Source organism: Silurus meridionalis, chromosome 3, assembly GCF_014805685.1.
Source record: "Silurus meridionalis isolate SWU-2019-XX chromosome 3, ASM1480568v1, whole genome shotgun sequence".
Classification (NCBI taxonomy): domain Eukaryota; kingdom Metazoa; phylum Chordata; class Actinopteri; order Siluriformes; family Siluridae; genus Silurus; species Silurus meridionalis.
This window is the reverse complement of record NC_060886.1, coordinates 13,762,637-13,786,360: the sequence shown is the minus strand read 5'-3', so window position 1 is coordinate 13,786,360 and position 23,724 is coordinate 13,762,637. Positions and strand designations below refer to the sequence as shown.

General features: G+C 39.7%; 1 protein-coding gene across 4 annotated transcripts in view; it reads left to right on the top strand.

Annotated features, from left to right (window-relative positions):
• Positions 1-23,637, top strand: part of sema5ba (sema domain, seven thrombospondin repeats (type 1 and type 1-like), transmembrane domain (TM) and short cytoplasmic domain, (semaphorin) 5Ba) — a 93,965-nt gene extending 70,328 nt beyond the window's left edge. For 2 of the 4 annotated variants that reach the window (XM_046845610.1, XM_046845611.1), the window contains 14 exons: positions 987-1,122; positions 1,365-1,572; positions 1,786-1,993; positions 8,119-8,236; positions 8,385-8,566; positions 8,976-9,119; positions 9,434-9,581; positions 10,145-10,370; positions 12,261-12,473; positions 13,803-13,973; positions 15,721-15,855; positions 16,850-16,894; positions 17,854-18,059; positions 20,804-23,522. In XM_046845610.1, the coding sequence (XP_046701566.1) occupies positions 987-1,122; positions 1,365-1,572; positions 1,786-1,993; positions 8,119-8,236; positions 8,385-8,566; positions 8,976-9,119; positions 9,434-9,581; positions 10,145-10,370; positions 12,261-12,473; positions 13,803-13,973; positions 15,721-15,855; positions 16,850-16,894; positions 17,854-18,059; positions 20,804-20,971 (2,308 nt within the window). In that variant the 3' untranslated portion in view covers positions 20,972-23,522. Of the gene's footprint in view, positions 1-986; positions 1,123-1,364; positions 1,573-1,785; positions 1,994-8,118; positions 8,237-8,384; positions 8,567-8,975; positions 9,120-9,433; positions 9,582-10,144; positions 10,371-12,260; positions 12,474-13,802; positions 13,974-15,720; positions 15,856-16,849; positions 16,895-17,853; positions 18,060-20,803 lie in introns of all 4 variants that reach the window. The other 2 variants (XM_046845612.1, XM_046845613.1) reach the window with 2 other exon arrangements.
• Positions 23,638-23,724: the final 87 nt, after the last annotated feature.

Below are 23,724 nucleotides of genomic sequence, written 5' to 3'. Positions count from 1 at the left end.
CTAATCTGCTTAACACCCCATATCTCATCACTACCCAATTTGCTAGATGTAAAGGATCTTACTGTCTTTTGCTAGTCATGAGAGCTGCATGGTCAAGCCTTCTTACTCCTGCTGGCACTGCCCTTCCTCTCACACTTTCATTCACAGCATGTGGCCCCTGTCACAAAGCTTCACCCTAAGCCCTCTTATGCAGGTTCTATTGGTACTTTTCCAGACTCAATAACCACAGCCCAATTCATGCTCCACAGTCTGGCAGGGCTCGATTCCCTGCTGGAGCTCAGCCGTGGAGACCATCTGTCCACGGCTCTGCTGCTAGCACCCTAGTTATTGCAGCTCATTTGTCAGTGGTCTCTGCAGCCCATGCTTGTTTTGAGTCAGCTCAAAACACACATTTACTCGTCTGGATATTTTCTATTCGCTAAAGATACCATTTGGCTTCGAATCACCTGCCTTTCTTCAGTCATACTGATGGTAGATGATTCATTATTATTTTACAAGGTTTGAGCTGAAGGAAGATGGTGATTTTCATATACTGTAGTTGTTTTCCCTATCCTAATTATTTGTCAGCAGAGGAATTGGTGGCATGGATAACTATGTAGCTGTGTGCAGAGGTTAACACAGGATTCAGTGGCATTTACCTAACAGTTGCAGTGCGCATCAGCAGTAATTTCACAGTGTGAGTGCCTGTGTGTTCTTCTCAATGTGGCAGCAACTAAAATAGATTTAAATGTATGTGACTTCATAACATTCCCACATAGAAATCTTAGATGAAACTCAATTTTAAGCCAAAGGCTTAGCTATCCACTGCTGGAACTCAGCTAAAATCCTTCACCTAAGCAAGACACACAGCTTAGCTCACCTCAGTATGAAAATATGTTGTGGAAATGATTGTCATATTGTTTCAAAGCCTAACCCATTATTTACCTTTGTTTAGTTATTTTGTTCTCTTTCTTACATTACCTTGTACCTCTCTATTGATCATGCAGGAACAGTATAGCTGCATCAGCAGTTTGTGCGTACAACCTTAGTGCCATCACACGTGCATTCAACGGGCCCTTCCGCTCCCAGGAGAACCCACGCTCCACCTGGCTGCCAACTTTTAACCCCATCCCCAACTTCCAGGTATACCTTAAATCTATTTATCTTCTGTTCTCTGAATACCTTTACCTGACCTCCATAGCTGTGAAGCTATACTGTATAAATATCATATTGCCAACTGGAAATACTATTTAATGATGTATTATTACTCTGCTTTGTCAGTATGTCAGATGTAGCCTATTATTAAATAACATTTTATGCACAAACTTACACAGTTTAACACTTACATATGATATGCTACTCAGATTTATTATGACTTGTTACAGTGTGGTACCATTGAGGACGAGGGACCAAATGAGGGTCTAACTGAGCGCAGCCTGCAGGATGCCCAGAGACTCTACCTCATGAATGATGTGGTACAGCCTGTTTCTGTCAACCCACTGGTATGGCAGGATAACGTGCGCTTCTCCAAGCTGGTAGTGGATATTGTGCAGGGCCAGGACACACTTCACCATGTCATGTACATTGGCACAGGTGAGAAAACGTGCAGGCTAAGAGAGCTAAGCCAGCATGTGGTAACCAATGTATTAAATATATTATTGTATTAGAGCCCTACTGATTTGACGTTTGTTTGACAAGTCTGCATTATAAATAGAAATTTAGCTCAGACAGTGTCATAACCTATCAGTGGTTTTTAAATAATTTATAAACTAAAATTTCATTTAATTATTTCCTCCATTATGTCAGAGTATGGGACCATTTTGAAGGCTCTGGCCACCTCCAGTAAGAGTCTACAAGGCTGCTATTTGGAGGAGATGCAGCTCCACCCCCCTGGTGTAAGGGAGCCAATCCTAAGCCTTCAGATTCTCCATGGCGACAGGACACTCTTTGTCGGTCTGAATGACCGAGTGCTAAAAATTCCCCTGGCTAGATGCTCCAGCTACAAAACTGAACAGTAAGCACATCTGTGATTCCCTAATGTTTAGAAATGAGAAATAATCCTTTCTCTATGACACAGTGTGGTTTTAAAATCATGATATATTCAACCCACCTCATATTGTCTGTTCTTCAGAACATGAAGTCCTTTTTTTTCCCTCAGTTTCGCATCATAGAGTTATCTCACACTCCTTCCTCTGTAGAATGTACAGTGTAGCTATAGTTGGGACTGAAAGCTCTCCTGGATGACAAAAGCAGAGAAGACTATCAAAGTGTTCTCTCGGTCTGGGTCCACTGCCTGACTGAGGTAGGGACGGGAGTCAAGCTCAATTTAGCAGAATGTTGCAAAGGATGGTTTGTCAGCTGTGCTCTGGTACGGCTGTCTAAAAGAGATATATCTAATAGAAAACAAACACTCAGGTATGTACATAATGAGAGGAGGAGGGTGATTGTGGTATTGGAGAAAGGTAAAGGAAAAGACATTGAAATATTGTTATTAAATATTTTCATCCGTCTAGTACAGGTGTGATATAATATGTTCTATGATATATATTATATATATATATATATATATATATATATATATATATATATATATATATATATATATATATATATATATACTATATGGACGAATGTTTGTGGACACTGCTTTTTCTACATCTCATTACACAATTAATTCCCATCTGCTATGATAATAACCAAAATAACCTCTTCTGGGACAGTGTTCCACTTTAATTTATTGTGTTATGTTTTGTGTTAATTCAGCCACAAGGATGTTAATAAAGTCAGATGCAGATTCAGGGTGAGGATGCCTGGGGTGCAGTCAGCATTCCAACTTATCCCAAAGGTGTTCAGTAGGGTCAAGGTCAGAGCTATATAGCCGTCCACTCAAGATCTACCACTCTAACCCATGTAAATAGTAAACATCTTCATGAATTATTTTCTGCAGAGGAGCATTGTAATGCTGAAAGAGGTTTGGCTTACCTAGTTAAAGTGAAGGGAATATTTGGGAATAATGCTACTGCATCCAAAGACTTCTTATAAAACTGTGTCTCCAACTGTGTGGTAACAGTTTAAGAAAGAAACATCAGTTTTGGAAAGATAAGTCCGATGCACTTTATAGTAATACAGGCTAGAAGTTGACCGATAGTGGATTTTACTGATTTAGCCAGTTTGGATCGTATTTGCCAAAACTCGATGGATTTTAAATGGATACCGGATAAAAAAACTAACAAACATAAAACTTCATGTGAATGAGAAAAATATAATAAAAAAACACTGAATCAAGAAATAAATATGAATATATTAATTAACAAATACAATTATATAATTTACAAGTTATAAATAATACATTTAATATAGTGTTCTCTGTGCAGTGCTCCATCTCATGTGTAAAAAAAACAGCATCAGTGATTCGCTTCTATAGGCCACTCTTGTAATGACAGTGGACCGGAAGCCGGAAAAACTATCGGTATGGATTTTTGCCCATACCTTTCCAGCAGTCAGCAATCGGTGCCGATTCATTGGCAAAATCGTTTGACTTCTTATACAAGCCCTAATAAATACTTTATAAATAGAATAATGCTTAAAATAAAAATCATCATTATCATCATAATTTCTGGATGTTATGGTTATTTTAGTTATTTTCAGTCTAGTTTTTTTTACTGTATTCTCTATGTCTTTATAAAGCATGAACTGAAAGAATATTGAGAATTGATTTATGTGAACATTTCTTTAAAAAATAAACCCTCTGGACTGAATAACTCGTCTCTGAAATTATTTAGCAAACGTCTGTATTACCTTCTAATGAAGATAACCAAAACACTCTAAACATTACTTGAATATTTGAATTAGCTCAGGCTCTTCTGATATCTGCGTGCAGCCGAAGGTCTTTCAAGCATTCCTCTTGTCTTCGTAGAAGTGTTTATTAGTGACTTAATGCAAAATGTTCCTGTCGGCAGTGGCTTTGGTCTGAGTAATTACATTTGACCTTTAAGCACTCCACTTTCTGCTAACACCTCTTGCCCCAGTCTCACGCCTGTCCAGAAAGAAACTAATTTAATCCACTTGGGCTGCTGTTTGGCCGGAAAACAATGCCAGCAAAGCCACTCTGCCACATCAATCCATTTCAGCAAGCGTTAGCAAGGGTGAGAGAGGGTGATTGTGTCTTAGGGAGAAATGAATGTGGAGGTTGATGCAGTAATGGCTGAGGTATGGGAGCAGAACCCACCAGAACAAAGAGCTCTGCTTACCTACAGGCTCCGACCAAAAGCACAGAATAAAGCATCAGTGTTGGTTCAGGTGGAATGAAGCAATTCATAGCATTTAAATTACTGTGGCAGTCGATAAATTCACAGTACTGAATCAAGGCAGCAGAATGATTAGCCTATCTGCTCTAAAGTTGTTAGCAGCTCCACACTGTAAATATTCAGTATAAAGTATGAAATAGTTCTCGGTAAAAGCGTTGATATTGCGTTGTATCTATTTGTGGGAGGAATATACAAGGTTGTGAAACCCAGTGAAAGTGGAAAAACAGTTTGTATTTACCTTTTAACTCTCCGTTAAGAAAATAACACCACAAACCACATGTTTTGCTTGGTAAACCACAAATTGTTTTTACATCCTTCCCTTCGGTTTACCATTACCACAGATGTGGCCAGCTTTTTTCAGCTTGTCATAGGAACCCTGTAGTCCTCTGGCCACAAAAAAAAATACTTAAGCCATCAAGCATGTGGAACCTTACATACATTTATGTATCTAAACAGAAAATGCAGCAAAATCAGTCCAGTTTTGACAGTACAACTTAACCTGGCATATGACAATGGAAAGTGTACTTCAGGTATGTCAAATAATCTAATCAATTGTAACTAGGTGTAATTTGTAAAATACTTCCTGTTAATTGATATATGTAGCCATACCTTATTTACCTGTGACTGTTGAGAAGGTCAGAATGAAACCTGCTTGAGTGATGCTTTATTATGGGCATTGAGGGGCATCATGGTCAAGAAGATTCATGACTAGTTGTTGCTGCCAGCTTGTCAGCAGGGTGCTAAGGAATACAGTGGTTAAGAGCTCACATCAGCACAGCCTATTGAAGCACTCAGCTTAGTACTGGAGGGAGTCAAACAGCAGGAAAAGGAAGGAAGGGAGGGGAAAGAAAGTAATCAGAAAGTGCAGGTATTTATTACAACCGGAGAATGTTTGGCTTTTAACTGAGTCTCCTTTTGCAGACTTTCAATATTGAAGCCATTTCTCTTTCATCCGCTCTCTCAGCATTTATGCAGTCAGGCAATATGTCTCAAACCTTTTGCCTTCAAGTTCTGACAAACTCCAACAGTGATAACTCATTAAAAGTGCTATCGGAGCCTTCATACAGCGATCTTGCTTAGGTTTATGGGACCATGAGGGAGCTTTCCATCCTCCAAACAGCTTTTAAAGTCTAGGAACAGGATGAATGTGCAGAGTGTGATGGCTTTTCTCAGCCAGTTCATACTAATTAACAAAAAAACTGGAAAAATAAAACATGCCATAGGTAACATATTGTTCTTATGCTCTGTAACCTTTAAACCAAATAGATTGAGATCAGTTGCATAGGAATTCCTTTCAGTGTCTGTAGAAATATGCATCAATGAGGCAATAAAAAAAAAAAAACTAGGACTGTTATAAAAACTTATCTAAGTCTAAGTGTAAATGTTTGCCTGACTGTGTTGTTTATGCATAACTTCCATAGCACTGTCCATAGCACTGTGGTTTGTGACAAAAGGTTTCTCTTTTCTGTTCAGATCTGTTTAAAGTGACAAGTCTGACCATTTATGGTTATGAGGGCAGGTGAGATGTTAAAGGGACAGTGATAGCTATTTGCCTCCAATCTTTCTCTTTAAAAAGGCTCATAAAAAGGAAAGTATTTTATAGTCCTCCTCATCTCTTTAAAACGTCTATTAATCTTGCAGGGAATAGATGAGATTTATTGCGTTCTATCAGTAATCATGCCACATTGTTTTATGTGTTAGTTTATTGTCATCTTGTATAGTCTTTAAAATTTAACCAGCAATGTGGCTTTGCGCATGATGTATTTTTTTTATCAGCAATCCTAACACACCACATGAATGTAGTTTGCACCACTTGGAGGTGCCACTCTTAGCACCTCATGTCTGACTCGGGTACAAATACATCAAATACCTGTCAAATACCTGTTTTCGCCTATTTATAATGCATTACCAAGACATTGCTCAGCACCTATTCATGTTCATTACCTACTGTTTTTAAAATAGCTGAGCCATCAGGATGACGGTGCATTTTCTTTTCCCAGTGGCAGCATTTTTTACAGGGCAGAGATGAAACATTTACTCTTGTGTATGCACAAACTTTCTCTCTCAGATCTGAATTGCAGGTGGATACATGCATTTTACAGTCTGGCCTTTAATTCTTTTCAGAAAGTCAGTTTGCAGATGGCTGAGCCTAGTCATGGCCTGCACGTGCACTAAGCTGCTTGTGTGTCCATTGGCTATCCATGAACTGGCTCCCCAGTTAAAAATGTCAACTCAGCATTCCCCCTGAGCTGCTGCAGTTTCGCAGTCTTAAGAGCTTAAATGGTTGGCTGGTGCTCAGAGCCACCGGTTCATGGGAGTGGATTTCTCTTCTGTAATTAATAAGACAGGCACCAACTTCTCGCTTAAATGGGTTTAGCTTGCAGGTTAGCGCCCTGTGGGCTTGCCTGTCTACCTTTGGTAACTGGGGGTAATTGAGCCTTTGGCACCACATAGCCATCATTATTCCCTTACTTCCCCAAGATGTTCTTAACTGACAGGAACAGCGTTATTTAATTATGCCTTACACATCTTAGTGCAACCTTCCAACCAACACAGGAGGCAGTCTCAGCAAAAGAGAAAGATGGACAGATAAACTCATGTGACCTTCATCAGGATGAGTGTAGAAACTATCCTAACTTTGTCTGGTGAACAGTCTGATTATATACTGTTTCCGCATCTGCCTTTATATGTATAAATAGTATATAAGAGGCTGGGATTTTATATTAAAGTAAAGAGACAGGATCATTAGCAAACATTAGTAAACTGTAGAAGAACTCATATTGTTCAGAGATTCTGTACCTTTGACCAGCTGTGTTTGCACTCCGTTCAGAATTCTTCCCTTACTGGCATTCACTCTTAAACACTGTTTGTTTTCCCAATCTCAGGATTGAAGCACTAGCCAGTCAGTGCAAACAAAACGATCTGCTTGTGCCAAAATAAGAGTTTTTCAAGCTAATGGTTCAGCTGGGGCACGGTATTTGCTCTTGGGTTTACTGCCACGCTACCCTGCAATCCTGCACCCTATTTGCCTCTCATGCCTTAGGTTCATTAATTAGTTTTGATTTAATCACACCTCATTACACTGCTTTTTTCACCACCTTAAATATTTAATTTTTGTTTCACAGTGGGAATATATAAAGTCTTGCTAACCTCTTCTTGAAACACATACATCTAAGATTGGGTGTCTGAATCTTTAGCGTTAAGTGTTTAGTTGGATGAAATTGAATATTTACACTGACCAGGCATTTCATTATGACCTTATAACATTATGACCGGTAAAGTGAATAACACTGATTATCTCTTCATCATGGCACCTGTCAGTGAGAGGGATATATTAAATAGCAAGTGAACATTTTGTCCTCAAAGTTGATGTGTTAGAAACAGGAAAGATTAGCAAGCAGAAGGATTTGAGTGAGTTTGACAAGGACCAAATTGTGATGGCTAGACGACTGGGTCAAATCATCTCCAAAACTGCAGCTCTTGTGGGATGTTCCTGGTCTGCAGTGGTCAAGAACTATCAAAAGAGGTCCAAGGAAGGAACAGTGGTGAACCGGCGACAGGGTCATGGGCGGCCGAGGCTCATTGATGCATATGTGGAGCAAAGGTTGGTCTGTGTGGTCCGATCCAGCAGACGAGCTCCTGTAGCTTAAATTGCTGAAGAAGTTACTGCTGTTAATGCTCGACGATTCAGAACTGTTTTGGCAGCAAAAGGGGGACCAACACAATATTAGGCAGGTGGTCATAATGTTTTGCCTGATCGGTGGCCATAAAGTTATGCCTGATCAGTGTATTTGTTCACCAAATGTATTTTTCATCTCTCTTTGTTGTCCAGGATGTGTTTGGGTGCTAGAGACCCCTACTGTGGCTGGGACAAAAAGCAGCGACGCTGCACCACAATTGAGGATAGCTCCAACATGAGCCAGTGGTTCCAGAACATCACTGCATGCCCAGTAAGAGTTCAGCACCTGTTGATGCATGAAGTGTGGCTCACTACAATAATTAAATCATTCTCTGCTCTGCAGACTCAATTCTTTTTGGTAGAAGTTTCACTTATTTTCATGATCCTCCTTTTACATAAAAATACATCTCTTATTCCAGATGCGTAACCAAACTACAGATGGTGCCTATGGGCCCTGGACCCAGTGGCAGCCTTGCAACCACGATGATGGCGATGGTACCAGTGCTTGCCTTTGTCGTTCCAGAGCATGTGACAGCCCTCCTCCTCTCTGTGGTGGGAAAATGTGTGAGGGTCCTACCATTGAAGTGGCCAATTGTTCAAGGTAAGCAGAGTTTTAGTCTTTACTGTTAAAGTGTACTTCAGCTTCAGCATATGATGTGCATTTCATTCTGTTTTCCTTATACTGAATTGACTTTGCCCAGTCTTACCAAAGAATTGCCCTTTAAAGTGCTCGATGATTTGTGCACACAGAAGCTGTACTCTGCGTAAGAGTGGCTAAGACAAAGTTATTTAAGATTAAATGCGAGGTGACAAAATTAAAATAGTGTATGCCTAGGAAGTGGCAATTAATTTCTGAGAAGTGCTACACGGGAGCAAGGCACTTAAGCAAATTAAGGGAATGCATTTGCACATTGAAACATATCTTATCAAAGCAGAACTCTTCTTCACGCACTATGGCACATTAGACATTCTGGGGAAGAAAAAATAAAGTTCACTGTGTCTCCTCTTAGGAATGGTGGCTGGACCCCATGGTCATCATGGGGTCAGTGCAGCACCAGCTGTGAGATTGGCTTCGAGGTGCGTCAGAGATCCTGCAACAACCCCTCACCCAGACACGGTGGCCGAGTGTGTGTGGGCCAAGCCAGAGAACAGAGGTGAGAGATAGAGAAACTAGAGCTTTCCCTCCCACTATCCTACACACTCATCTGCACTCAGAGAATGAATACAGTAAGGCTGGAGGATACTGATGGAATAAAATGTTGTACAGCTGATTTCACAACACCCAAATAGTAAAATTATGATGTAACGGTGTACCTTACATTACACCAGACCATTTTCTGATGACTTCAGTATTCAGTTTCTTCTGATGTTGATCATTCTGCTGATCATTTTGTGGTCTGTTTTATGTTATGTTGTGAAAAAAGGGCACAGTAATAAGTTGATGCGAGTAATCCACCTTCTTTTCTAGGTTTTGCAACGAGAAGGTTTCCTGTCCTCAGCCAGTTTTCTGGTCTTCATGGTCACCCTGGTCTAAGTGCAGTGCCGAGTGTGGGGGAGGAGTGCATTCTCGCTCCAGGAATTGTGAGAATGGAAACAGCTGTCCAGGATGCGCACTGGTACATGATTCTCAGTCTTACACATTTTCTCTTTTTTCCTGTTTCACATGATTTCCCGGCTGGGATTTAGCTTTCTGAAACGTCGTCTGTCCGTGATATCCCCGAGGATCTCTAAAAGTGGATGTGCGCAGTCCCTGAACATAGAGTGAAAATCCAACTGTACATTCACTAGCAAAGCACATTTTCCTAGACATATTTCAACGGCGGACTGAAATCGGGGAATGTACAGTACCTGTAGTCTATGATGAGCAAACTATACACAGGACAATGTGATAAATTAGTTACAGCCGGAAGAGCTGCAATACATGCAATTCATTTACTTCAGATGTTATTTAATTTGTTAAAAATTAAATTGAGTTCTTCACAAGAAGCTAAAACATCTCCCCAGAATGTGTGGTAGTGAGCTATCAATTTGTAATCGTTTCCAGACATGACTCAGCACCCCCTGAGCCACAATATTTCTCGTTTAACTTAATGATTGTCCACTGGGAGCAAGATAAATGAACTGAACGCTTTGCACTTCGAAACACTGGTAACCTCCCTGTCCGTATCTAATTCTGTAGGAATACCAGGCCTGTAATCTAGAGTCATGTCCTGAGGTGAGGCGGAACACTCCTTGGACACCATGGGTGCCAGTTAATGTAACTCAAGGTGGCGCACGGCAGGAGCAGAGGGTACGCTACATTTGCAGGGCACAGCTGGCAGATCCACACGAACTCCAGCTGGGTAAAAGGAAGGTGGAGACACGCTTCTGCCCCAACGATGGCACTGTCACCTGTGACACGGACTGTGAGTACTGATGTCATGAACAATTCTGTCTCCTATATCTCACACACATCAGCTAACCGAGACCTTGTAAAGTGAGAAATGCTATGCTGTTTTTATTGTTTAATACTCTAGAGAACAGATTATGGAGATCCTACTCTGAGTAGTAATATCCTATGACTCCTGGGAGCTACGTACGCTTCATTCTCATTCTCAACTTTTTCAAAGTGGAAAAAACATCCTGCCTTGAAAGTGTTCACTGCATTAGTCTATGTCACCAGAGTAGATTTAACCATAGATCCATCTCAATGTCTTCTGTCTGCTTGTAGTAGCTTTTCCTGTATCTTTATCTAGGGAATATACAGTGTGTGAATGTGAAGCATATTCTCCACTCAGGTGACAACCAAGAAACACAGTTCAGTGACCATCCATGTTATGGGTGTCAGCCCACACATCGATTAACTATAAATTCCTGCCAGAAGTCAGGAGGAAGTGGGCCATACTTGACACTATGCATTGAGTGCATTAGGGGGAGTGTGGAGCTATGGTGAAAAGATAGCTCAATGTGTAGGTGGTTGGACAGATCAGCTTGTGTTCTGTCGGAAATGCAGTAAAACATTGCATGACTAGGTGCCCTCGCCAACCTTGAATTACTAATGAAAATGCCAGTATGTTTTGAGCCATGACTTCTATGTTATAAATTAGAGGTAAGGTCTTCAACCATTAGGAGTGTAGGACAGAAAATGCAATAGGGGAAATGCTATATTTTTAATATTTGCATTTGACACAGTTTTACTGAATTTTACAGAAAAACAGTCACATTATTTGTCAAGATATTTTACACTTACACTATATGGAAAAACACCTTACCTTTCCAGCTATATGTTTTTCCCCCAAAATTGTTATCCCAAAACTGAAGGCACACAGTTGTACAGGGCAGTAGCATGATATTTTCCCTTCACTTGAACTAGGAGACCCAAACTTTTTCCAGCATGACATTGCCCCTGTGCACAAAGCAAACTCCATGAAGATATACTTTGCATGGGTTGGAGTGAAAGGTCTCCTGCTACAGAGCTCTGACATCAACCCTATTGAACACCTTTGGGATGAATTGGTCTGCATGCCGAATGAGTACAAATCTCCACAAGCACAATCCAAATTCCAGTGGAATGTTTTCCCAGAAGAGTGGAAAGAATTATAAGAGCAAATTGGGACTAAATGTGGAATGCAATGTTGAAAAAGTACATACCATACTTATGAGTTGTCAAACCTTTGGCAATATAGTGTATTTAAAATAGAAATGTAGAATCTGTAAATATAATATTTATCTTAACTAGCCACTTCATCATACTCAGGATTAAGAACAATATTCAGGAAACCAGAGAACCCCTTTGAGAACCTCACAAAGACAGAACCTGCAAACATTTGCACAGACCTGGAAAAACCTGTACAGGATTGACATAGGAGATCTGAATGTACTGTATGAGACTGCCACTTTGTGCCACTATACCACCTATGATATTGTCATACAAATTCAAATATCAAGTTGTATACTTCCAACCCAGCCATTAGGGTTGCACAAGCCAGTGCATTCTTAGTGCTGGCCCTAAGCCTGCATAAATGGGGAAGTTTAAAACATAAAACATGCGCCAATTGACTAAAAGACAGGAGGCAGAGCTGGAGGTGGCTGAGTTGAAGATGCTGTGATTTTTTTCATTTAGTGATGAGGATGGAAAGGATTAGAAATGAGCAACCACACAGGTAGGATGTTTGTGGTGTGGTGTCCTCTAACAGGAACAGCTGAATGTAGTAGAAGTTTTTCTTCCCCAAAGGATATTATACATGATAAATGTATTTAGGGATGATTTAGGGTCAACTTAAAAAATTCATATGTGTATGGTGTGTATGTTGCAGCTCTTGTGGATGAACTTCTCAGGACTCCTGGGGTGAGACTCACCAGCTCCAGTTGGTCATTATGGGAGTCATGGACTTCTTGCAGTCAGGAGTGTGCTAAAGGATATCGTTCCCGCAAACGCACCTGCGCTGGCACGGATGGCAAGAATTCTCCCAATACCTGTAGAGGATCTCCTGTAGAGTACCAGGACTGCAATCCCCAGCCATGTCCTGGTAACACACACATACCCACACACACACACACACACACACACACACATACACACACGGCTCCAAGTGTTTTTTCTTTTCCCTTTAACAGTCAGGTTGGTAAATCAGTTTCTGAGTCCAAATATATTACTGAGTTCATTAGCTAATGGCTGGCTGAGATCATGCTTCCACTGGTTCCAGAGGTCTGTGGTCAGAACCCTACATTTTTTTGTCATGTCTTGACTTGTAATGTCATTGACTGACAAGAGAGAGAGTTATTGAAGATAAAAATAATAATAAAAAAAAAAAAAAAATTCTATATATTAAAAAATATAATAAATGTTTTTAATTTTGATCCATTATCTGTAGAGAACTGAACTGAAATAGGGAAATCTGTAGTTGGTATGGGGACAAAATTAAAATAGGAAAAAACATAGGATTTAGAGTATTTTTTACATTAATTGGTATAAAATATATATTATCAATTGATTTTAGGTGCTTGTGTTTAAGAAATAATAATCTGTGTGACGTATAGATGCAGTATGTATGTGATGCCGTAGCCCTTCTTGTACCTCTATCAAAATCCATCATAATCATTAAAATGTATGACATCTGTAGATATATACATTTAGTTAATATTCATAAGCCATAAGTTAAAGTTATAGTTTTAAGAGATGCGATAATGATTACGAGGCTTTAGAAGAATTTTACAAAATGTTGTTCTCTATCCCCTTTATCAGACCTCAGTACTATATGTGCTGTGTGTTGGTCTCTCACTGAGGGTCATCACCTTACAGTTTTTTGTGGCCCATGTCTCCTCTCTAATCCACTAGAGGAAATCGAGTTTTCCACTGCAGGCAGATAGAGCTACCCTCCCCCTCCATCCCCTCTCCCCTTCTCTTTCCATTCCATCAAGCTGATGAAACATCAACAAAGGATTCTAGCAACTTCTGACAGGAGCAGAAATACCACTAGCACTTACTGTGGACAGGTGAAGCCATAGTGTTAGTGCTCTAATGGTGAGCCACAGGTTTGGACAGTGCTGCAGTAGACTAATGAAGAGTGCTGAGCAGCAAAACCAGACCTATGCCTGCTCTACTGTGCCTGCATCTCCATTACATCTCATAGCACATGTTCGTCTGTCAGCACTGCAGTTGTATCAGACTACTCCGTCTGTTGAGTTTTGCCTGCTTGTTTTCATGTTTGTTGGTTTGCGTCTCTGTGCTCGTTGGCTGCATCCTGTTTGCACTGTGCGTGTGTCTGCTTATTCACATGTCCTGTTGTTTGTGTCTCCCTGCTTGCCTAAACGTCCTGTGCTTGTGTGTGTCGTATATGTGTGTCTGGTCTGTTCAGTGAAAGGTGCCTGGTCTTGCTGGTCGTCATGGTCACAGTGTACGGTGCCCTGCGGTGGCGGGCACTACCAGCGAACGCGCACATGCACAAGCCCCGCGCCCGCCCATGGAGGGGACATCTGCATCGGGCTGCATACAGAGGAGGCTCTGTGTAACACACACACCTGCCAGGGTAAGCCTATCATCAGGACCAGCAACAAAGCAAAACTGACTCACTGCTTAAAGTGATAGCCAACTGTGAGCCACAGGTCCTGATAAGTCAGTCAAAATACAGAGTGCCTCCACCTGTATGCACAAGATCAGATATGGATGTTTCAGATTGTGTTTTTTTCTTTGTCCATCCATTTGTATCAACTCAAAGAATTACACCATCTGCCAGCTCCATAGAACAATTCCCACTGCTGTGAGCAGATCATTAAAAACGTCTTTTAGATACAGAGATACCTTTTGTCTGTGTGTGTATGTGTGTGTAATTATGCTCTGCACTGTTGAACAGTGTTTTTCTGTTTAAAAACAGCTCAGGAGAAGTGAAAAAAAATATGAAGTGAGCTACTCTTGGAATGTGCAAATGCAAGCATTTTTCTTAAAAAAAGAACACCTTTTGTACTTATCACTCTAGTTTATCTCTTATACACTCCTACTTTTTTGAACCACACTTATTATTCCTTGAATGCATCGATGCATTGCAAAACCATTCCATTCCGTGCGGTTAGAAACATATTCAAGACTGCATGCCTACCCAGCCATTCTAAATATATCAAGAATGTCAATTTTTAAAGATATAAACTTAAAATTAATTACCGCTTTACAAAACGGTTTTCTTTTGCAGAAAATAGGGTCGACTGATGTCGATTTAGTGATAAATGGTTTCACAAGGCACATCTGACACATCACGGTTAGCAAATGTCTTTTAAATAACTCTGAATGAGTCCACAGTTCTCCAACATGTTTAACCTGTTTGTTTTTTTACCAGTTGTATAATTTTATATAATTATATGCAAAAAAAAATTGTAATTCAAAACTAAATAAATTCTTTATAATGATTTTTTTATACACATTACTATGTAAATGAAACATAATGAAACATGCTTTCCTACATACTATTTGGAAAATGTTATTAAAATGATTGTGGAATAATTTTTTGCCATAGCATCCATACCTTATAAACACACACATATGCACACAGATCAATAAAACATCTAAGTGCCTGTTTTCCTTCATTCACTCATCTCCTACTGCGCTGGCCTGGTGATCACCCAACACCTAGTCCTACAGATTGAAGACCTTTGCAGGCTCTCAATCAGGCTCCAGTAGAAATACAGAAGCTGCACACATTTCATTTTAGTATGGCATGATTAAAGATGTTTTGGGAGCAAGAGTGAGCACAGGGCAGGTGTAGAGGCAGCCTGTATATTAAGATACACAGTCGAAGTCCATCAATGCCACTTGTTCCTTATTTCCTCTTCCCCTGACTTTGCTAAGCAAACACTTTGTTTGATTGAGGTAAATAAAGAGATGGATGTAGCAATTATCTGCACCGCTCAGCATCATTATTAAACAAGGAGGCTGCTTTCCACGATGGCTGAAAATATTTCATGTCAGCAAACAGCTTAAGATGTAGATTTTAGATGTCACCTCTTAAACTCCTGTCTCGCGTTTGTCTTTTGTCACTGCTGACTCTGCTTCTGGGTTGTAAACTTTGTAGCTGCTTAGCGGTTTGTCATCTAAGAACAGAATCAAATAAATCTTCAAGCTGATTCCATTTCCATCAGATACAAACGCATCTGTTCTAAGAATACTTCTCGAAATATCTGCCTTCTTAAGGTGTTCTATTTCATTATTTGGCTATTTGATTATGGGACCTGCTGCATATTAACAGTTGTAAATGTGTAATCAAATGGTTTTTTTTTTTAATGCAGGTGGCTGGATGGCCTGGAGCTTGTGGTCTGCGTGTGATGATCTGGGCCTGCAGTCACGTACTAGGGTGTGTGGGAATCAGGGTTCTCCATGCGTTGGAAACAGCACCCAGTACAGAGACTGCAATGAGATACCTGGTGAGCGATCAAAAACAGATTTGAATGGGCTTAAAGTCACACTGACATTCCTGTTTAAATATAATGAGTATTTTGTGTCCATTTCAATAAAATGGATCCCGAACCTTTTTTCTTCTTGATGACAATTGATATTGGTGTAATTTACTGTTGTATCTATTTTAATAGTCATATATATTTTTCCCCATTAAGAAAGATTAGCACTAATGTGTTTACTTGCACTGGTTCTTCAGTCTGTTCAGTAAAAGTAGAAGAGGGTTTTATTAGTGGAGAGCTGACATTTCCAGCAGGAGTTAGCTGAGCAGAATATCAAGTAAATTAGGCTCTGTAATTAATATTAATGTTATGTCACAAGGCAGGCTCACATCTAATTTCACTGCAATTTTAGGGCCAGTGTTTGAAATCATAAGGTCTTTCGGCCTGTAAGATTTTTAGGCAATTTCTCCATAAATAAATCAAGAAAATTTGTGCATCTCAGTTGAAACAGTTCCAGCCTCACACCACAGACACAGATAACACTTGTGCAAATCAGAGCTTAGCTTTAAAAGCATAAATAAGGACTGGCATTATAACACATTTCAGATGCTCTCTTTCAAGCAAGTTTAGATTCAGGTCTTGACTTGTTTACTCCAATCGATGATCTTTGTTTTATATTACTAAATAAAATCTCCAAATTGGAAAAACATGATGCACACTTTCTGCTCATTGGTAAAACCTAAATAATCTTGTGCTGCACTCTATGACCAAGAAATCCTTTTATGAGATTCTTTCCTTCATATCGGATTCTCTGCACACAGCACCTGAATGTGTCTCTCTGACTGTCATTGCTCGTCTTCATATTGGCCCGATTCCAGCAGTGCTGCCTTTCAGAAGAGTGAACAGAGGACAGCAGTGATTGGCATTCTGGCAGTATAAGCCAAAATAGAAGAATCAGTTTGTGTACTTGCATGTCTGTATTTCACAAGTTATAAACATGTTTGTTTTTCTCTCTTCCCAGTGATTTTACCTGCATCTGGCTATGATAAAGACCAGCATTGTGGGGGTAAGTACATCAACAATACCCCTCTCATATAAATCAGACAGAATGTCTTTTTGTGTGTATGTTGCGTCGCACTGGTGCATGTGTGTTTGCGTACTGCGGACTGTTGCAGTGTGCAAGCATGTGTGTGTATGCATGTGTGAATGTGTCTGCTTTTGCAGCCCTTCTCTCTCATACAGCCCTCCGGACGTAATGGAAACTCGCTAGGTGGAACCTCTCTCTCTCTCCCTCCCATTTCTTGACTCTTAGTAATGTAAATGAGTGCTGGAAGGCGAGGAAGAGGAGGTAGAACCTACAGGGCCGCATGCAAGCGTTCACACCCCGACGCTCTGCTGCTCTTGATCTGAGGCGATTCTCTACACTCTGTGGTCTGCCAGTAATGCGCACACTTTCAGATGAAATATACATAAGGTTGGCACCCTGGTTCTTTTTAGGCCACATATCCAGGCCACTCTGGGTATCCTGCAGTGCCCTTGAGATGTCATATCCATGCCAATTTGGGCTCTCTCCATTTAACGACTGGAGCCAACCATGGGCAGCTCATTACCCAGCATCCCCAATGAGCAGCGCTCTTTCACGTGTCTCGTCAGCCAATTAGAGAATTGCAGCCTGGCCCCATCTCCTTCATCATTCTCATTCATTATGGCCTTGGCCAGCGATATGACTGCTTCTTCACACACTCTTGCTAATCAGGAGACTGTGTCTTCCTGCAGCTCGAGTTACTCTGACACTCTCTAACATCTGCATTGAAAAGAACATAGTAATGACATATTGAGCTAGTAATGAGGGATATGGTAGTGTCACAGTTTTTCCTGGTATATCTATTAAGAGTTATTTTTTGCACAGAATGAGCAGACTAATTGAGAAAAGCAAAGCAGTGAACAGACGATTTCAAACTCTTGTAGACAAATAACTTTTTAAATGCCCTTATTCGGTTAACCTTGGCCATCTTATTTCCCCAGGGTTCACACTGTTGCATCTGATAGTGACAGGTGTGTCATGTTTCCTGGGAGCAGGCCTGTTGTCATTCCTAGTGTATGTCTACTGTCAGCGCTTCCACAAACCCTCACAGGAGTCTGCTGTGATCCACCCTACCACCCCTAACCACCTCAGCTACAAGGGCAACACCACGCCAAAGAATGAGAAATACACACCCATGGAGTTCAAGGTGAGATCATCGGCTTATTTTTTAAGTTCTTATCCACAATACAGCTTCAAAGCCAGGAATATCTCTGTTGACTGGCTGATTGTTCTGAATGTGTGAATGAAGAAAACAAATTAAGGTTGTAACAACTTATTGAGAAAATCATTAATATTTGATAGAGCAGTTGGAATGGATTATGAAGAATGCTTTGGCAATGTGTAAATTAGAAATTATGTAACATTACAGCAGAGAAAACAGAAAACTCTTACTACACCTCATTATACTGGTGGCCTTACAGCACACAACATATTAGTTTGATGGTCAGGTGACCCCAAATCTTTTGTCATATAGTGTAACTTGTGTTTGTGTGTGATTACAATTTCAATTTGCAATCATTTGTTTGTAAGAATCCTCGGTAGCTCAGTGTCCCTGCTTGAATCCTGCTTATTATATAAGCACTGTGGGTTTTTTTCAGTAACCATATCTGGGTTTTCTAGCTGTACGTATTTATGTAATACATACATTTATATAAGCTGTATGACAACTTGGGCTTAAAACTAACATGGTTCAAGTTAATAAATGGTCTATGAGATACTATTTTTGTTTTTTGTTTTTTACTTCAAAACGTAACTCAATGTTGGGCTGTAAGAAATTAAGCTATTTAAATTTATTAGCTTGTAAATAATAATTGTTTGTTTTTTTACATAGTAGAATTGGTAAACGTAGTATTGTATTGTTTTCTTAGCTCACCCAATATGGGTTTCAATATAACCTGTGTGTCAAGTCATTAAGTTGCCATCCAGAAAGATTTCACAAATTTTAAGCATTAAAAACTAAGAGCTAGGTTATTTTTAAAGAAAGATATGTTTTATTAGGGCTTAAGACAAATATTAAAATATTTGAAATGTTGTGTTTATGTTCCATACTAAAAATATATGAATTCTATTATATATGTATAAAAGAAAATAATTCTTTCCCCATGATATTTGGATTCAGTGTTTAAAGAAGACAGTGTGGGCTAGAAAAATAACAAAAAAATGACGAAGGCCTTATTATTTCATTCCACTGTGTGAAGGTCTAAGTTTAGTATTCATTAGACCCAATGGCCTTGCTATCATAAATGTCAGTTTTATGGAGCAGCTCAAGCATAGTGAGGTTTAAATTGACCAGTGTGGTCATTTTCACCTGTCATATTGTGCTTTTTTCCACCAATAATCAAGCCATACGTTCTCCTGTGAGTGGTTTTCTAACCATTTTGTACCTTCCCATGGAAGCTTTTCTCTCTGAAAGTAGTCATTGTGGACTGCTTCTCTGTATATAACAATGTCTTGCCAATTTTGTAAATGAAGCCCATGCAATGTGTAGAACCAATTATTTGACCAAGTTTGAGAATTTGTTTATTCTTATCTGACATAACATTCATAACACACAAATATAAAATGCATATTGTTTTCATTTATAATGCATGACAGTGTGACTTCATACATCATGGTATCAATTATTTTACAATTTAGACAAAAGATCTCTTACAATGGCAACCACATGGGCAATGGTCTTAGTTTAATACATTCAGAAACAGCAGCAAACTTTGATGAATAAAACTTCTGGTGGATTGGGACCATCACTGTGTGTGAAAAGTGCATCTCTTGACATGTGATTGCAGAGCGATTAGAGTTGTTTTTTCTCTCTGCCCCAGACTCCTTGTTTAGCCCCTTCTCCCAACTCCTGGCACATGCTCTGTCTTTGTTAATGGGCTCCATTAGACTGTTTAAGCAGCAGCCGGCCGGTGCAGTCCCACAGCTGGTTGTGACTGATTGTCGAGCCCATCCAATTAGCCCGACTCGGCTCACTCCCCCCCACCTCCTGTCCTTGCTCTGACACCTGCGTACTCCTTTTGCCACGACTTCCATCGATCTGCTCTGTACCCGCTGCTCACTCTAAGCTCGTTATGAGCATTCGAGGCGAGGATGTGAGTAAGATGATCTTAGCTGCCCTGAAAGTGTTAGACATGTGCTTCTAGATGTATCTGTATGCAGAAAGGAGAATTCGAAGTAATAAGTCAGAATTAATGACAAGTGTGATGATCAACATCCGGTGAGAGACGCACGATAATTAGAATGAAGAATCAGATCTTAAGACAGGTGAGATGAAACCACAGCTGTTCATCACAAGTGGTGCAGATGTGACTCCTGTTCTATCAGCAATAAATCCAGCCTTCCCCTTGCAGTCACCTGTGACACTGGGATAAGTGCTTGTTTGTGTATATGGTTATAATTGGGGATATTTTTAAGCACACAACACGCAGACAAACTACTATTTATTACATTTTACATCATATGATTGCGATTGTTCAAAAGCTTACAGGCAGGCAGGGAGGTTGAGTCATTACAATCACCACTGAGCGTTGCACACTTTTTCTCACCCAATTACTGAGATACTGTTGCTTCAGAGCTGTTGACATAAATTACATTTCTCAAGAGCACCCCAGAATTTTCATATTCTGCTTTCATCCATGGCCTGCTAGTCTATTGCTTTTGAATTATTCAGATCCTCAGCTGTGAACATCATTCCGAGGTGCTGTCGATATTTATAGTGCTAGCTGGATTAGGCACACTGTGCTTACACTCATGACCCTGAACTGTCTTCTGCTTCCATGCATAAGAGATTATGGTGACTGTTACCACTTCTCACCTATCAGCACAAAGTTATAATCTTTCATACTGTGTGTCGGTTTTCCTAACTGACCTCTTTTTCTCTATTCACTATAGACATTAAACAAGAACAACCTACTGCCAGATGAAAGAACCAACTTCTTCCCTTCACAAATTCAGCAGACGAATGTCTACACCACCACGTATTACCCCACACCGCTGGGAAAATATGACTATCGGCCTGACTCTTCACCCTCACCCTGCAGAACCTACAACCCCAGCTGAGACACATGTCCAACTCGTTAGCTATATTGCCATGGTGATGGTGAACACTGACAGTCCGGAGCTTTTATTTTAAACTCTTATTATGTGCTCCAACCATGCATTCTTGGCACCTGATGAGCATAGATGCTCCTCTGGATCATTTTGCATGACTCCTTACACTCCCACCATGGAGGATTTGAGCATGTCATTTAAATCACAGCTAATGGTGTTTCAGATGGTATTCCTGCGTTGGGAACGTGTACAATTGTGTAGCTACACTGATGTCAATTATTTAAATCTCGATCTCTGTGAATCTCGGGATATCTTTAATCTTTAAATGAAATGTTTTTCTGGCTGAATGAAAGAGGACCACTATTTAAGCTGACTCCACACTTTCCAAACCTCATATGTGAAATCCAAAACAGGCAGGTTCAAGACTCCACACTGGCAAACATTGCACCAAGAAAGGAACAAAAAGAAATATGGTAAAAAAAAAAAAAGGAATGACCAGAACTTGCAAGGTCTTTGTAAGAATGCCCCAGAACCTATTGTAGGTTGTGGGTTCTCACCATACACAGTTCTCACCAATCTACAACTAAAGAAGACATGCAGTACTGATCTGACATGGACAACACTGAACCTTTTTGGTCAGGAAATCACTATGGCAAAGTCTGACAGCCAGCTATGTGAAAAATGCAGAGAATGGAGTCCAATGTTTAGTGCCATTGTTCAGAAGAGTTTGGAGAAGAAACAGTAGGAAAATAATGAATGCTGCTGGGCTTTAAAGACCACTATGGCCCTTCACTCTTTGCTCCATTGGACCTGGGATCTCATATGAACTGATACTTCTGAATTCTGAATATTTGGATTGCCTTGATGGTTGTATTAAATACAACAAACTTGGGCAATATTTTTTTTAAATATGAAACATTATAGAAAAACTGATAGCTTGGCACTTTTTTAAAATATGATTTTAAAGAGCAAATGGTTTGGAAATTAAGTAGGCTAGATGGATATTAGGGTTTATTTAAAGAATTCACAATTTGATGGGACATACTGATTTTGTTCATTTTCTTATATTTAGATGTATTATTTTGTATTCTTTAGAGAATTAACCTTCATTATCATTATTTTTTAAAAATGGCATTAATTTATACAGCATTACTTGTACTATAAAATATTCATCATTTGTTCAAGCTCTCGATTAATTGATTCACAAACATTTCCTCATTTAATCACATCTAGCACAATTTCTCTGCTTTAATTTGTTATTAGAACCATGCATACATATAGTAAGCACTTGTATGTGGGTTTGTGTCTTAAAAAGGAATGCCCAAGCTCAAATGTGTACAGTGTTTAAGCAGATAATGAGGCAGGAATGCACATTCTTTAGTTTTTACTTTCCAGTATCTGACGCACTCTTCAGGTCTACATGAACAAGCGACAATAAAAAGGTAAAAGAACATGACGAAGTGTGTCAGGGGACAATATAACTTAAAATAAGCTCGGTTTCTTAAGGGGCATTCAAGAACAAAGCTATTTTTATTATGCTTGCAAAGGAATGCTGTCAGTGGTGACCTTTAGTTAAGCTAAGCACGAGTGCTTGAGTTGTACATAGGTAATGCCCCACTATGACACATAAGAGTTAGTGTAATGTAAATGTATATTGTAAAGCTAACACTTTTTTTTTTTTTTTTTTTTTACAAGCCTTATAGATGTAAAATAGTATGTGTGTATATACCAACTATAGGCACGATGTGGGGATGGAGCTTGTCAATGAGTCTAGTGCTCCTGCTCCATGGCAGTCAACCAGAACTCCTCCAGTTCTTTGTAAAAATCCAATTTAAAACTTCATTCACATCTATTACGTGACTATGCTGTTTAATTCAGAGACTAACTTCCTAGTTTGTTGAATCGTTTTGGGAGGTTCTGAAAACTTCAAACCTCCAACTGTGCTATTGCATCTTAACCAAATGCAAAGTAAAATATTTAGGAGAACGCAGTGCTACAGTGCAAAGATTAAAACAGTTATTTTGCTCTGGTAATGACATGAGTCATGTCACCAATGCCTCTAAAAAAATCAAGTGTTCATTTGCAGCTGTGTAACAAGGCCTGGAGTGTGCTGTGATTTCAATTAACCACCTACACTGTGAGGCTCAGCAGTGTATCATATTCACTAAGGCACAGTGTACCTTTTGTTCCACATTAAAATAAATAAATAAATGGTTTCAATATGATGTATTTTATATATAGGAAAATGACAACCTTTACCTAACATGAGTTTCACATTATTGCCCAATGTGCACAGAATATAGTCTTGTTACTCCCTGTCTGACCTCTGTATTTTAACAGGCGAGGAGCAAGCTGACAAAATGAGATGCTTCATCCCCACAAGGCTTGGTGCCCTTCTATGCAACTGACCCATTGGTACTGTTAGATATGTTATGTAGACTGTAATCACTGCCTTTTAGACACTGTGAATTTTTGGTACTCTATATTTTTGTATATTGTACATTGTAAATGATAATAAACCATGATGATGACTCAAACTAACTGCTAGCTCATCACTTAGCACATTTCTAAACATTACCAAATTTGGCCATTCTGTTCTCAGTTTGACTGTGAAAGGAAAGTGTTTTCATATTGGCATAGGATCTGTTTTTGTGTTTCTGTAGCCAGTGTCAGTCTGGGTATCGCACAGTCCCATTTGTTTGTGCTGGGATTTGCTTGGCTGGCTGGATTGAAGGATATCAGACTCCGGTGCTGACAAAACT